Below are 13,554 nucleotides of genomic sequence, written 5' to 3' on the forward strand. Positions count from 1 at the left end.
CTTCCCTGGGGTGGAGAGAAGCAGACCGCCCCGACTCCGCAGCAGCAGGGAGGCCCCACATTCCAGACCCCAATGGGACGGCCAACTCCTCCTCCCAGCCCAACAAAACTGAAACAAAACTGAGCTACTGCCAGACAAAGCCACAATTCTCCCTTCAGCTTGGTGATACTCTTTATTGGTTGTGGAACTTTTTAAAGAAACTGAAAGCATTCAATTCCCCAAAATGGATTTTCTTTTGCACATATTAAGTATTATTTAACCAAAATTCATGCTTTATGGTTTCCAGCAGCATTCAGCATCCTCATACCTCTTTCCTAAAACAGGTTCTGATGATTTGTCAGAAATATTTTAACCGTCAACAGCAGCCAGTATGATGGTGTCAGTTCCTGGCAGCACAGCAAACAAGGTGTCTAAGAACGGAATGTTGTCCTGCAAACATTTGTGGATACACCTCCTCCTGGTCGGATAAGTATGCACTAACTGCCCTTCTGGCCTGTTCTGTATAGACTCACCTGACAGCTTGACGGTTGAGAAGAAGTGATAAGAAACGAGAAATTAAGTAAGATTAGTCAAAGGTATTTAGAAGACCTGACAAAAGAAGAGAAACTAAGCACGAACAAAAGCAGCTACCCGTCTCACCACCTCGGATCATGTCGCTGTCAAAGCCAGAGGACCAGCTAGCCTACGAGCTGAGCTGTCCCATCTGCCTTCAGCTCTACTCGGACCCGGTGGCTCTCCCCTGTGGGCACAACTACTGTCTATTCTGTATCCGCAAAACTATTGACAGCACGGATAAGACTGGCAAAATCCTGCCGCGCTGCCCAGAATGTCGTGAGGAGTATCCTGGCACGGATAACCTGCAGATAAATTTCAAACTTCGCAGCATCATTGAGAACTACAAGGCCACCGCGCTGCTGCTGAACATGCAAGCCAACTGCGTGGATACCAAAATGGAGGTTTTCTGCGATCAGTGCATAGATGAGCAGTCGCCCGCCGTGAAGACCTGCCTGAAGTGTGAGGTGTCTCTCTGCTCCAGACACCTTCAGAAACACCACGAGAAGGAGTTGTTCAGGACCCACCCCGTGGTGGAGCCCACGACGGAGCTGAGAGTGAAGGCCTGTGCCATCCACCAGCGTCCCCTTGAGTACTTTTGTTCCAACGACATGATGTCTCTGTGCACCACGTGCGTCGTAGAGGGTCATCACGAGAGCCACGACGTTCTCATCTTTAGCGTAGCTGAAGAGGAGATGAGACGAGTGCTGGAGGCCCGAAATAAGGTACTTTTGACTGCATTAACATTTTAACATTTTACCTACTGTTATATTGTAGCATTATATATTAGGAAGGGGGGTTATTATATATGTATTAATAAATAAATTGATAACCTACAAAATGTGGGCATATCTGGGTCAGCTGAGCATGCACAAAAGTGAAAGTAGTGCTCAGACAGGGCTTGTAGACTCATGAATAAAATATTCAAGTTATACAAATGCATAATTCATGTTATAAAAATATGTGAATCCCATCAGGGAACTTACTGTTGAGAAATGTCAAAACCTGAAAATCCTGTAATATAATTTTGGAACAATGTTTAAAAGACTATGCTCTATGCACATGGGACATAGACATGGGAACCGAACTTGTTTCACATATAAATTAAGGGCTTGGCACCTCAGTGACTCACTGCCATTTTTGAGGAGTGGTGAAGATCTGGAATGCAAAACAAATCTGTCTGATAGGAATAACCTGATGACCTTTGGCAGAATCTAAGGGAGTGCACAGTTTCGTGCTATACATACAATTCAAAAGTGCAAAGTCAGACCGTTGAATTTAATATTTTGGACCAGAAAATGATCAAACTTTGATGGAATATGATCATATATTACTTAACATTACAGAAAACATTTACAGTACTATATATATGTATATATAGATCTGTTTTCTCTACTTGTTTTCCGAAAGCACTTACGAGAAAAGGGCACCCAGTTTTTCCAGATCCGAAATCTTTTATGCTTATACACAATAGAAAGAATCCTGTCGTGTGAAACTCAAAAGATCTTAAAACATATTACATGTGTGTTTGCAGGTCATTTCTAGCAGACTGCAGCTGACAGAGGGACTCCTGCAGAAGACAGCAGAGGATCAGGGAACCTCTGAAGCTGTAGGAGAAAAAATGGTCAGCAAGGCTGTGACAGTCATGGACAGCATAGGTGCTCTGGTGGACAGGTAACCTGCTGCACATTTGCTGCTAGTAACACTGCCTTAAAAAGTAGCAGGTGGTGTAATTAAGCAAATGCAGTGACCAAAGTTGGACTTAAAGGCTTTGAAAACACATTTCCCCAATTACAGTCTGAACTATATGAGGTATGAATGCACGCTCAACAATCTCTCATAAAACCAAACACACCCTGTTCTGATAGAATATCCTCACGAATCTTTGACTTTAAAGCACTTGATAAAAATGTTTGCAGGTTTTCATTTGATTTTTGTGGTTAAACGTTAAACTCTACAACCATCACAATGTAAAAATAGATGGAATGAATTCTCAATAAAGAACAGGAATTATCTTTTTTTCCCAAATGCTTTAAAAGTCAGCCAGTGTTCGTGCACAGTATGTTTTCAAACAGCAAGATGACAAATGATATTGGCTTTAAAAAGGTGTGGAAAACCCAGAATGCATATTTCAGAGGTGGTAGAACAGTTTCTTCAGGAGCTTCTCTCTGACAGGATGTGCTTCATATTTTCAGCAGCAAATAAAAATACAGACCAAAACTTCGACCCCTCAAAGAATGTAGTAAGCATGTATGTAATTAATGCAGTTCATCTGCATTTTAGGCCTACCAGCGTCTGTTTTGTGGTGCAGATTCAAGGGTGTCTGTAACACCCTAATACTTTAGTAAGTTTCAAGAAAACATTCAAGAAGGTATATCTTTGGAAGGAAGTAAGACTGAAATGTAGAGCTCAGTCACATTAGTGAGGCTGTGTGTGAGCTAGTTGTACGTTAAGTTAAATAAAAATATTGAGCATGCATAGCAGCAATTTCCCCAGGGCCAAGGGACTCTTGGAGGAGTTTATTATCATCTACCATCACAATGAACACCGGTGTACCACAAGGCTGTGTGATGAGCCCTTTCCTCTACTCCCTCTTCACCCACGACTGCAGACCTGCTGATGGTTCCAACACCATCATTAAGTTTGCAGATGACACCACGGTGATTGGCCTCATCAGTGACAACGATGAGGCCGCCTACAGGGAGGAGGTGGATCGTCTGGCTGAGTGGTGCGACAGAAACAACCTGCTGCTTAACACCGAGAAGACCAAGGAGCTCATCGTGGACTACAGGAGGAATGCTGACCCACATCCACCCATCCACATTAAGGGGACGGCTGTGGAGCGTGTGAGCAGCTTCAAGTTCCTGGGAGTCCACATCTCCGAGGATCTCACCTGGACGACCAACTGCTCCAAGCTGGTCAAGAAGGCTCACCAGCGCCTCTTCTTCTTGAGGACTCTGAGGAAGAACCACCTGTCCTCAGACATCCTGGTGAACTTCTATCGCTGCACCATCGAGAGCATCCTGACCAACTGTATAACAGTCTGGTACGGGAACTGCTCTGCCTCGGACCGGAAGGCGTTGCAGAGGGTCGTGAAAACTGCCCAGCGCATCGCCGGAGCACCACTTCCTGCCATAAAAGACATCTACAGGAAGCGGTGTCTGAAAAGGGCTGGGAAAATCATCAAAGACCCCAGTCACCCATCACATGGACTCTTCACCCTCCTGCCCTCTGGGAGGCGCCACAGGAGCCTCCGGGCTAAGACCACCAGGTACTGGAACAACTTCTTCCCCACAGCTGTCAGACTCCTGAACTCTGCCTCCTGACATCTGACCCACGTTAAACTCATGGACTGAACATACACACACCCACAATGGACAACTGTACCCTCAAACACAATAATAACATGGACTGAACCACCACTCACAACCACTAGCACTTTATATAGCCTCTGTAGAAACTATCTACACCCTCACTTATCTTAACTGCACTACTGTATAGCTCTGTGTAAATAATCATTCTGTACATTCGATAATTTTTAATCCTACAACTGTTTACAACTTGCATAGTTCCCATTTCTGTATAGCTGTATATCCCAGATTCTGTAAAGTTATTTATTTCATATTCTGTATAGTTTTTCATATTTATATCCTGTTCATATCCTGTACATAGCTTGTACTCACTACAGCCTGTACATACTTATAGTTATAGAATATTCACAACATACTTCATACCGTGTACATTATAACATACCATAATAGACCCATTTCTGTAATATACTCACATATCTATATTATTGCTAATATATATTGTAATATATCTATATCACTAAAGCACTTCTGGATGGATGCAAACTGCATTTCGTTGCCCTGTACCTGTGCATGTGCAATGACAATAAAGTTGAATTCTATTCTATTCTATTCTATTATGTCATAGGTTGTCCAAATTAATATATGGACGTTCATGCTGAGGGTTGGAACTTTCTGGAAGTTCAGGAACTTCTGGGTGTGCCTCCTAGCACATTTCTTATCATTTAGGTAGTCTACCAGCAGCATTTCAGCCAGTTTCATCTCACAGGCATTTTCTCAGTACCAGGTATTTATTAAAAGAACAAAAACAAAAACAACTCACATACATAATCAGATGCTATCTGTTTCACTTTTTTGTTTGATTTTTAAAAAACCATTTGGCTAGCTGGCTAACCTTATCTAATTAGCACAGATTATAACTTAGATTGTTGAATATTTTCTGAGCTTTGTGATTATTTCTCATTGTATGGACGCAATGGATGCATGTACAACTTTAAAGCAGACACAGTGATGAATCGATCTACCTGACTCTGTTTAGTAACATCACGATAATAAAAGGAATAAAAATGACCAGTCCGCTTCACTTGTGTGCTGTGATACAGGTACAGGGATCGCCTGCTTTTGCTCTTGGAGGAGGAGAGAGGACAGCGCCGCAAAAGCTGGCAGCTAGGCGTGAGTGCACTTGAGGAGCAGCAGCAGCAGCTGATGGAGGCCCAAAAGAGTGCCACAGAGGTCCTCAATGAGACGGACACATGCATCTTTATACACAGGTACAGAAATCTGCCCTGCTATTACAATTAAAAAGAAGAAATATATAGAACAATGTAAAAATGAAAAGAAAAGTGAAAGTGATGCAGTATTCTTACTGATAAACCGACATTTAATTGTTTATTACCCATGGCATATGGCTAGATGAGTTGAGTAAGTAATAATAAATCCTTTGCTCTCCAGGTTCATGCAGATTGAACAAAAGCTGAGACATGTTGTCACCAGTGCCATTTCCTCCAACATCCCCTCAAAGGCTCCACTCAATAATATGTGCCTGCAGGGAGGTCTCAAAACCCAAGACTTCTGCACAGAAATGACCCGCCTCATGGATTCTCTTCATATCCTCCTCAACCCACTGGAACTCACCTTCAGCATCTTCACCGCCCACCCCAACCTGCTGGTGTCCAACGATCTGCGCACAGTCAAATACAGCTCCAACAAGCAGTCGTACCCGGAGCACCCCGAGCGTTTCACGAGTGCACCTCAGATCCTGTGCAGCCAGGGTTTCTCTGGCGGCGAGCATGTATGGGTTGTAGAAGTGGGACCCAATAGCATGTGGTCATTGGGCGTGTGCTACAAGAGCATTCCTCGCCGTGGTGACCACAGCCGTCTGGGGCACAACACTGTGTCCTGGAGGCTGCAGTGGAAAAACGGCAAGCTGACAGTGTGCCAGTGCTCCTCAAATGTGGTCCTTAAGGAAGTGACCACACCACCGGTCAAGATTGAGGTTGCACTGGATTACGAGGGGGGAACTTTGACGTTCCACAGCACCAAAGGGCGCAGGGAACATCTCCACACCTTAAAGGTTGTGTTTAAAGAGCCTGTTTACCCGGTATTCAGTATACTTTCAAACACACCAGACTCCTGGATCACACTGAGCAGTGGGATGTGAATACATCCTGCATAGAAATTGCTTGGGTAGTCAGCCAAGTGAACTGCCTTCCAGCTAACACAAAAACCCGCAATACGTCTGCTGCCTTGCATTGTATAAATTTAGCATTACAATCACATGAGATTGTTTACAAAAATGTGTTATTCATGTTTTGGGTGTTTTAATAGAGTAGATTTATCAATACAGGCGCCTACTACTTTTGTGAGATCTTGAGGCATAAACATTTATGTCACAAGATCATGTTTCCATTTTGTGTGTTTTGTAAATGTTATTGGAACGTGTTGAATGTTGTGTTTGCTCCCCATACAGTAAACACTGCTGTGCGCAGACGCTGACATTTAGGCATAAACCGAGACATGTTTTGTGTTTATTCTATAAATAAACTTATCTGGCAATGTTTCTGTGTGTCTTGTGACCAACTTTCTTTGTCTCAATACTTTTACGGGTGCATAGAAATAATCTATGCCGTATATAGCCTTTGATTGGCTGTTGATATTTCAGCCATTCAACTATGACCCTGGAGTTGCCAGGTGTGCCTGTAAATCCTTGTTTTTTTTTAAAGCGATTAAGCAATTTGCATTTAATCTGACTTCCCCCAGAACACACATGTAATAATTTCTTATTAACAATTTCGTATTCACACGCAATGTTATCATTTCCAACACACGATCTGACCTTTACACATGTGCAAGAGGAGGATGGTTCACGAAGAACCTGGCAACCCTATCCCTTCTGTCTCACATTCTGTCATTGGGCAGGACAGCAACATTATTTCATATTATAAACATTTTTCTCACCACGAAAGCTGTGCGTTTGCAGCAGAAGCATGGGTTCGGGAGAGAGTACAACAAGAAAAGTGTCCTTCGGTGTTGACGATGAGGACAGGGTCAGAATTCTCCGTGGAGTCAAGGTAATGCTAATTTAGCTAGCACTTGAGAAGCCATGTTAGCATTACTTTAATGTCTCGTTTAGCGCTGACTGGCTATTGTCAAATTAAGTTGTTGCTTTGTTCAAGCTATCAGTCTACGACCGGTAGAGTGTCACTGCTAAAATGAGGAGGTACAAAGGTAGGAAGAGGGTGGGACAGGTTGTTGAAAGAGCTGAAATATGTAAAAAAAATGTTGTTACCCCAAACTCCATTCGTAATAAGGTGAAAATAGTAATGTTCCTTGTTTACAAGTAAAAGAATATACGTGGCAGATGCTCTAAGAAATATAGAAAACTTTAGCACCTTAAGGTAAATTCGGCATATACATTGCCTACTTAGCAGGAAAACTAATTGCCCGAAATTAAACCTTTTAGCTGTTACCTAGTCGCTGGCATTTGCTAACAACGTTAACACAATAACACATTTAGTTTGCATTGAAACGTTAAAGTTCGCTGTTATCCTACGTGAACATGTCTGCTGCACAGTAAGTGTGTATCAAAGAAAAACGGGGAGACTCGTATAAATGTCATAACTGCCTAACATGTTGGTTTAACTGAGCATATGTTTAACTAAAAGTGGATGGCTTGAAATGAGCAGATTTCAAACGAGGTTTGGTGTGGAGTTGACGCCTCTTTACAGTGTTGACGCCTCTTTACAGTGTTGCTTTCACGTGCTGTTGGACATATAGAAAGCTTATACTTTTAACACAACCAAGTAGAGCGAGTTAGTGTATGCAAGTGAAACCAATGAAACACTAATGCAGTTGCATATATAACTAAATTGTCGTCTTCTAAAACAGGAAACGATAATGAACAAAACAACAAATAGAAATGATTTCAACAGGGTATAGGCATGTCTAGTTTTGCTGAGCTTTCGGTCACCTGTCAAGCGCTGACAAAATCAGTTAGATAATCATACACCTCCATGTTTATTTCTTTTCTGAACTCGTTTGTGGAGATTCTTGCATTGTCATAATGATGCAGATGTGTACTCATTTCACCTTTAGCCTGTTGGTGTGCATGATTAAGTGGTAAATTAAAATTTACCACAGTTAAACTTCTTGCATGCGCACACATACAGAAAGTCAGCTGGTGTGGGTGTGTGCCTCCAAATATCCTGACATTATGAGGAAATGAAGACACCCTCAGATCCTGCAAAAACAACGACTGGAAATTAATACGTTGTGGTGGAATGCAATGGGGTTAGCAGGTTTGTAAATGTAAAAACAGTTTTTATGTAGTGCTTTTCTACTCTGAGCACCCAAAGTGCTTTTAAAATCTTTTGTGAAAATGTCTGTAAGAAGAGAGCCTGCCTTGGTTGCACATTCAGTGTGACTCATAGAAACAGTGAGTCAGTGCTCCCTCCTGTGGTTTTTGGGGTAGTAGTGCTTAAGGACTTCCCTGGATACACAAAGACACACACACACACACATACAGATACACATACAATAGAGGTTCAGTGATCCTCTATTAATGGCATGTTTAAGAGGCTCATGCTTTTTTGTTGTTGTTGTTTTTTTATCTGAAGGATTACACAAATGTTTTTTTTTCTATGAAATAAATAAAACACGTCGTGTATATTATATGCTTTGTTGACTCTGTTTGTCCAGCTGTCAGAAGATGTTCTGCAAAGAATGAGAGGAGTTGCCAACATTGCCCCAGACCGCACGTCATCACCTGCCTCAAGCCCTCAAACAAACACAGGTAGTGATCATTTTTGAGATTAGATTCTATTGGTGCCTCTGCACTTATCAAGTTTGCTTAGAAGCCAGTTTGTTTTAATTATTCCCCTTTTGATTGCTGACAGTTTATTCTCTCTCTCTCTCTTTGTGGGAGTAGGTTTCACTGAGTCCCAATATTAACCGTTTTATTATCTCTGTGTGAACACACTGACTGGAACTGAGGTGTGAAAAAACCTCACCCGCTGTGAATTAGGCGTCATTGTTCTGCTATGTGCAGTTGCAAGTACAGTGTGCCAACATTGTGTGAGAACTTGATAAACTTTGACACATACAATTCAAGGGAAGTGGACAATTTGGAACTGGTTCTCGATTCTCATCTGTAAATGCAGTATCACATCAGCTGATACGTGTTTAACGAGAAAATATTTTTTTAAGAAAAAAAATGTGTTGCCTGAGCTTTTTAACTTTTTAACTTTATACTTACATATCTATATTATTGCTAATATATATATTGTAATATATCTATATCATGGCTAAAGTACTTCTGGATGGATGCAAACTGCATTTCGTTGCCTTGTACCTGTGACATGTGCAATGACAATAAAGTTGAATTCTATTCTAACTGGACACCTGTGTCAGAATAAACTGAGAGCGGGAAATGATTTTGGCAGCCAGGGAAACGTTGTGGTGTCCTCGTTTAAAGAAAAAAAAAAATCACTATTTTTCTTTTTCTTTAGTGGAATTTAATTTACTGAAATCGACTGTTGCTTATCAAATTGTCAAACATTGCCAGAAAATGTATAGGGTTTTACACTTCTATTAAGAAAACACAGATTCACTATCAACTAAATGTCTGACCTAAAGTAAATTTTGAGCCATGAAAAATCTTTTAGTTCATACAAAATTTTTTTTCTTAAGAAAGATTACAATGTTTGATTATATAGTATTAATTATACATGTGCATTAGTCCCTATTTTGACAGTAAAGCTGTAAGCCACAAAAGTGCCAAAGTTGTTTTTACCTTGTGTGATAATCTTTTTTCCTTTGAACATTTGTTGTCTTTGTTCAGCCTCCTCTCACAGTGCCAGCTCAGGCTCTCAATCTCAGCAAGGCCCACAGCAGTGCGCACAACCCAGTTCGCACTCCAGCAAATCGGCCTCCTTCAGCAAGGAAGATCAGAGGAGGTGAGTTAAAGGAAATTCAGGATACAGATTTTAGTTAAGATTTCTGCCTGGTGACCATTTGAATGCATTGCAAATAGAATTGCTGCATATTGGAGCAAAAGGTTTTTTGTGATTTGTTATAAATCACAAGGTTGTGTTTCTGTTTGCGTTGGAAAGAGAACAAAAAATGTGGAAGGTGTGCCACATTTTTTTTTTGAAGGCTCAATCAAAAAAACTAAAATGAGCTGTAACAGGATAATATGCAACACTGTGAAGGTTTCAGAAATATGATCTGATGCTTATCATTTCAGAGAGCCTTTAAATCGAGAGCTTCTTCTAAAAGAGTCCTGACTAATTTAACCTGCAGGGCATCATGCATGGTTTCATATTAAGTCAAGTTAAGTAAATGCATAAATAAATACCTGTAAAAATTATCAAGCTCCTTTTTCCATTCTGGGTTGTGCGATTGTACAACATGTCTCTGTTTTGATGGAAGCTGTTTTTGTATCCAAAGAGGTTTGATTTTTGCAAGATGCAAGCTTGCTAGTTCAATATTGGTTACCAGTGTGTCTATATAAAGTAGTTTCACAAATTATTTTAGCTGTCATGGCCTTTGCTATTTATAAGCTAAACTCAGGTATCACTTGACATTTGAGACCCGGGTTAAACTGTGTTGCACAGGATAAATCATGTTTGATAAGGACCTTCATTAATAGTAATTTTGTTCATTTGAAAATGGATAAAAGGAGGTAATTCTTATTTCATGTCAGCATTCTGATTCATGTCTAATGAATGAACTAAACTCCTGATAAGTTTGATGCTACCCTACAATGCATGTTTCTAATATTCTATGGAGGGAGCTTAAAGTGTTTCTATACTGCCCCCTAGTGGACATACATAAATATATACATACAACATCTGACTGTACTGTGGAAAGCCATGAAAAACAGTATAAAAGATTAGTGTGCGTTAAACCTCCATTCTTTGTAACACCTACCATCAGGCCATGTGAAAAGGCTTCTGGTTCAATAGAAGGCTATGGGAAAAAGGTCCTGAGCTGTGACCTCTGTAAACACTTTCCCGATGACTTTATGGGCTCAGTCACTCATTTCAGATTATATTGAATTAAAAATAAAGACTTTTTACAAACAAACAAAAAAATTTGGTCTTTCAAAGTGTCATGAGGATTATCTGTAATCCATCTTACATACTTTAATGTGTCAGTTTGCCATTAATGTAAGCAATATTCATTATATGTATGGTTTAAGGTATGAACAACAACAGAAGTTACTGAAGGAAGAGTGGGCCAAGATGGCACAGCGAGAAATGGAGGCGGCAAAGGAAGAGATGGCCAAAGCCACGAGCCGGGAAAGACAACAAACACGGCTGGAAGCTGAGAGGACCAAACAGTTGGTATATACACACCCACACACCCATGCATGCGTCAGACATGTTTTCTATTAAAGTTTAAATCTCTTGTTTCTTTCATGTGTCGTGTTGAGCTGCTACTGATAGTTTAAATAAGAGTGAAGTAAGTTCATATTTAAAACACTTTAGTCCAGGGGTCCCCAATCCCAGTCCACGAGGGCCGGTGTCCTGCAGGTTTCAGATGTGTCCTTTATCCATCACAGCTGATTTAAATGGATAAATTACCTTCTCAGCATGTCTTGAAGTTCTCCAGAGGCCTGGTAATGAACTAATCATGTGATTCAGGTGTGTTGACCCAGGGTGAGATCTAAAACCTGCAGGGACACCGGCCCTCACGGACTGGGTTTGGGGACCCCTGCTTTAGTCAGTCACACTGCACTAGGCAGGACCCTGTAGGAAGTAATTTCTCTGCAAGGGTTAATACAGATGTCTCTGAAAGTCGGTCAGTACGAAAGCTTTGGGAGTCTAAAGCAAGACAAGAGGGGTTTGCAAAGTGGTAGGAGATTCAGATTTAATCCAATTAAAAATTGCCATCACATCCAAAGTTATAAAAAATCAAAAAGTATTTTTTGCATAAAATAAAAAACTATACTCCTACAGCCAACCTTATATGTTATGTATGACCTAATGCAACCTGAAATGACCCTCTGGGCATTGCTGACCATTTGCTGTATATACTTAAACAATAACAACTCTGTACTCCAGCTTAACTAATTGCCTCTTCTAGTTTTTCTTGTTACACCTAACACGCCTTGCCTCTCCTTCGACTGCCGCTCTATGTTTACAGAAACTTTGTGCATCATTTCTGTTAATATGGTTATGATGTGAGTGAGGGATATGATGTTGCTTCCCCCTGCAGTATCTGCCAGTGACCCATTGAGGGAGCTGTTGCTGCCTGTGTACAGTTCTTTAAAGTTTTAGTCAGCAGTCATCCTAGCTCTGTTCACTGAAGAGGTCAGGTGTTGCACGAGTTTGTTGATAAAGTTGTGTAAAAGTGGATTAATCTGAGTGGGAGGAGATAGGTTTGACGTGGTGTCAAGATGTGACTCAGTCTGATGAGTTTGTCTGTGGTTAAATCGGAGTATTCATACGGACGCAAATTGGCTCTTGAGATTGAATTTGCAATTTCCATGATGATACTCCCCCTGCCTCCTCCTCGTCCTCCTTTTTATCCTCCCCTTCTCACCTATTACATCCCTGTTCTTTTTCTATCTACTCCTCTTTCCCATGTTCTCCCTCCCTCATTTCTCTTTCTTCTTTCCTGCCCTCACCCCCTATCTCACTCTGTCTTTCTCTCCTTTTCTATCCCAGCCCATCACTCTCTCCTTCCTGCCCGGGAGACGGTATTATCAGCGTAGTGCAAGCGGTAAATTGCACCCTGAGAGTTTCCTGGAGCTGGAGATAGGAGTGGTGCGGAGATGCCCGTGTAGTCATGGGTGGGGAAGGTTGAGGGGGGGGCTCTTGTTGTACACATCAGCCGGTGCCTGTTTCATACAACTCTTCCTCCCCCTTCCCCTCCTATTACACCCCCTCCCCCCCATCGCTGTAGCGCCTGTCTTATCTCCACTCCAACATACTCCCACTGCTAATAGAAAGCTGCTGGAGGGATGCGCTGAGCAGAATGACCGCTTGAGCAGGACTGGACCTCCTGATGCTGAGGGCTGCTTGTAATTACTGTTTCTGTGCTATGAAAACCTACATGCACATGCATACGAAGTGTGGGCAGACTTGCTCACATTCTTTACTCAAATTTTATTTTTTATTTTTTATTTTTTTTGCTGTTATGGAGTCAGAGAGCATGATCACTCATCTTCCACAGTTCTTTGTCCTGTGCACCCTTGCATGGGTAGTTTTTTTTTTTTTTTTTTGGTCATTTATAAGAATGTCATATTTTGTATCACAGTAATACAGACATAGCAAAGAGTATATCTAGTGCATACTGTATGAGCAGTTTGCCTAAACTTATCCATTAAGGTGTATCCATTAATCATCCATTAATCACCTCCAGCCAGCAGATTTATTTATTATAATATAGCATATTTCCCATAATTGAGTGGTTTCTGTGAATCTCCAACCTCTTGGAGAATCTCAATAAAAGGTCATATAAAAAGAAACTAGAGGTATGTATTCAAAGACATGCAGGTTTAGTACCGGTTCAGCATTTAAAATATAGTTTTTATGTGGATCAGCAATACTTTGCTAAATTTTCACTAAAATTGCTCATTTAAGTTGCAGTATTTTATTTTTCTGAGCCCCAAATTACTGGAGATGGCCATGTGAAATATTTAAGGGCTGAATAGCACATTTACAAAACTGTCCTGAGAGTTCAAATG

General features: G+C 41.1%; 2 protein-coding genes across 3 annotated transcripts in view; both read left to right on the forward strand.

The window, feature by feature from the left end:
- The first annotated feature begins 648 nt into the window (after window positions 1–648).
- LOC147305285 (E3 ubiquitin/ISG15 ligase TRIM25) lies at window positions 649–6,351 on the forward strand. The gene is made up of 4 exons (XM_086278139.1): window positions 649–1,277; window positions 2,087–2,226; window positions 4,964–5,131; window positions 5,313–6,351. Exons 1-4 carry the CDS (start codon window positions 651–653, stop codon window positions 6,019–6,021), a joined length of 1,644 nt encoding a protein of 547 aa, XP_086134265.1. The 5' UTR covers window positions 649–650; the 3' UTR covers window positions 6,022–6,351.
- Window positions 6,352–6,734: 383 nt separating this feature from the next.
- LOC147305286 (MICOS complex subunit mic25a-like) overlaps window positions 6,735–13,554 on the forward strand; it is a 76,088-nt gene continuing 69,268 nt past the window's right edge. For both annotated transcript variants that reach the window (XM_086276472.1, XM_086276473.1), the window contains exons 1-4: window positions 6,735–6,931; window positions 8,559–8,652; window positions 9,700–9,814; window positions 11,062–11,206. In XM_086276472.1, coding sequence (XP_086132598.1) covers window positions 6,848–6,931; window positions 8,559–8,652; window positions 9,700–9,814; window positions 11,062–11,206 — 438 coding nt within the window. In that variant the 5' untranslated portion in view covers window positions 6,735–6,847. The remainder of the gene's footprint in view (window positions 6,932–8,558; window positions 8,653–9,699; window positions 9,815–11,061; window positions 11,207–13,554) is intronic.

The sequence above is a fragment of the Aulonocara sp. 'chitande type north' Nkhata Bay genome, linkage group LG20 (genome assembly GCF_057382095.1).
Source record: "Aulonocara sp. 'chitande type north' Nkhata Bay isolate Kocher_YH1m ecotype deep benthic linkage group LG20, A_spYH_male_GT1.1, whole genome shotgun sequence".
In the NCBI taxonomy this organism is placed as follows: Eukaryota; Metazoa; Chordata; class Actinopteri; order Cichliformes; family Cichlidae; genus Aulonocara; species Aulonocara sp. 'chitande type north' Nkhata Bay.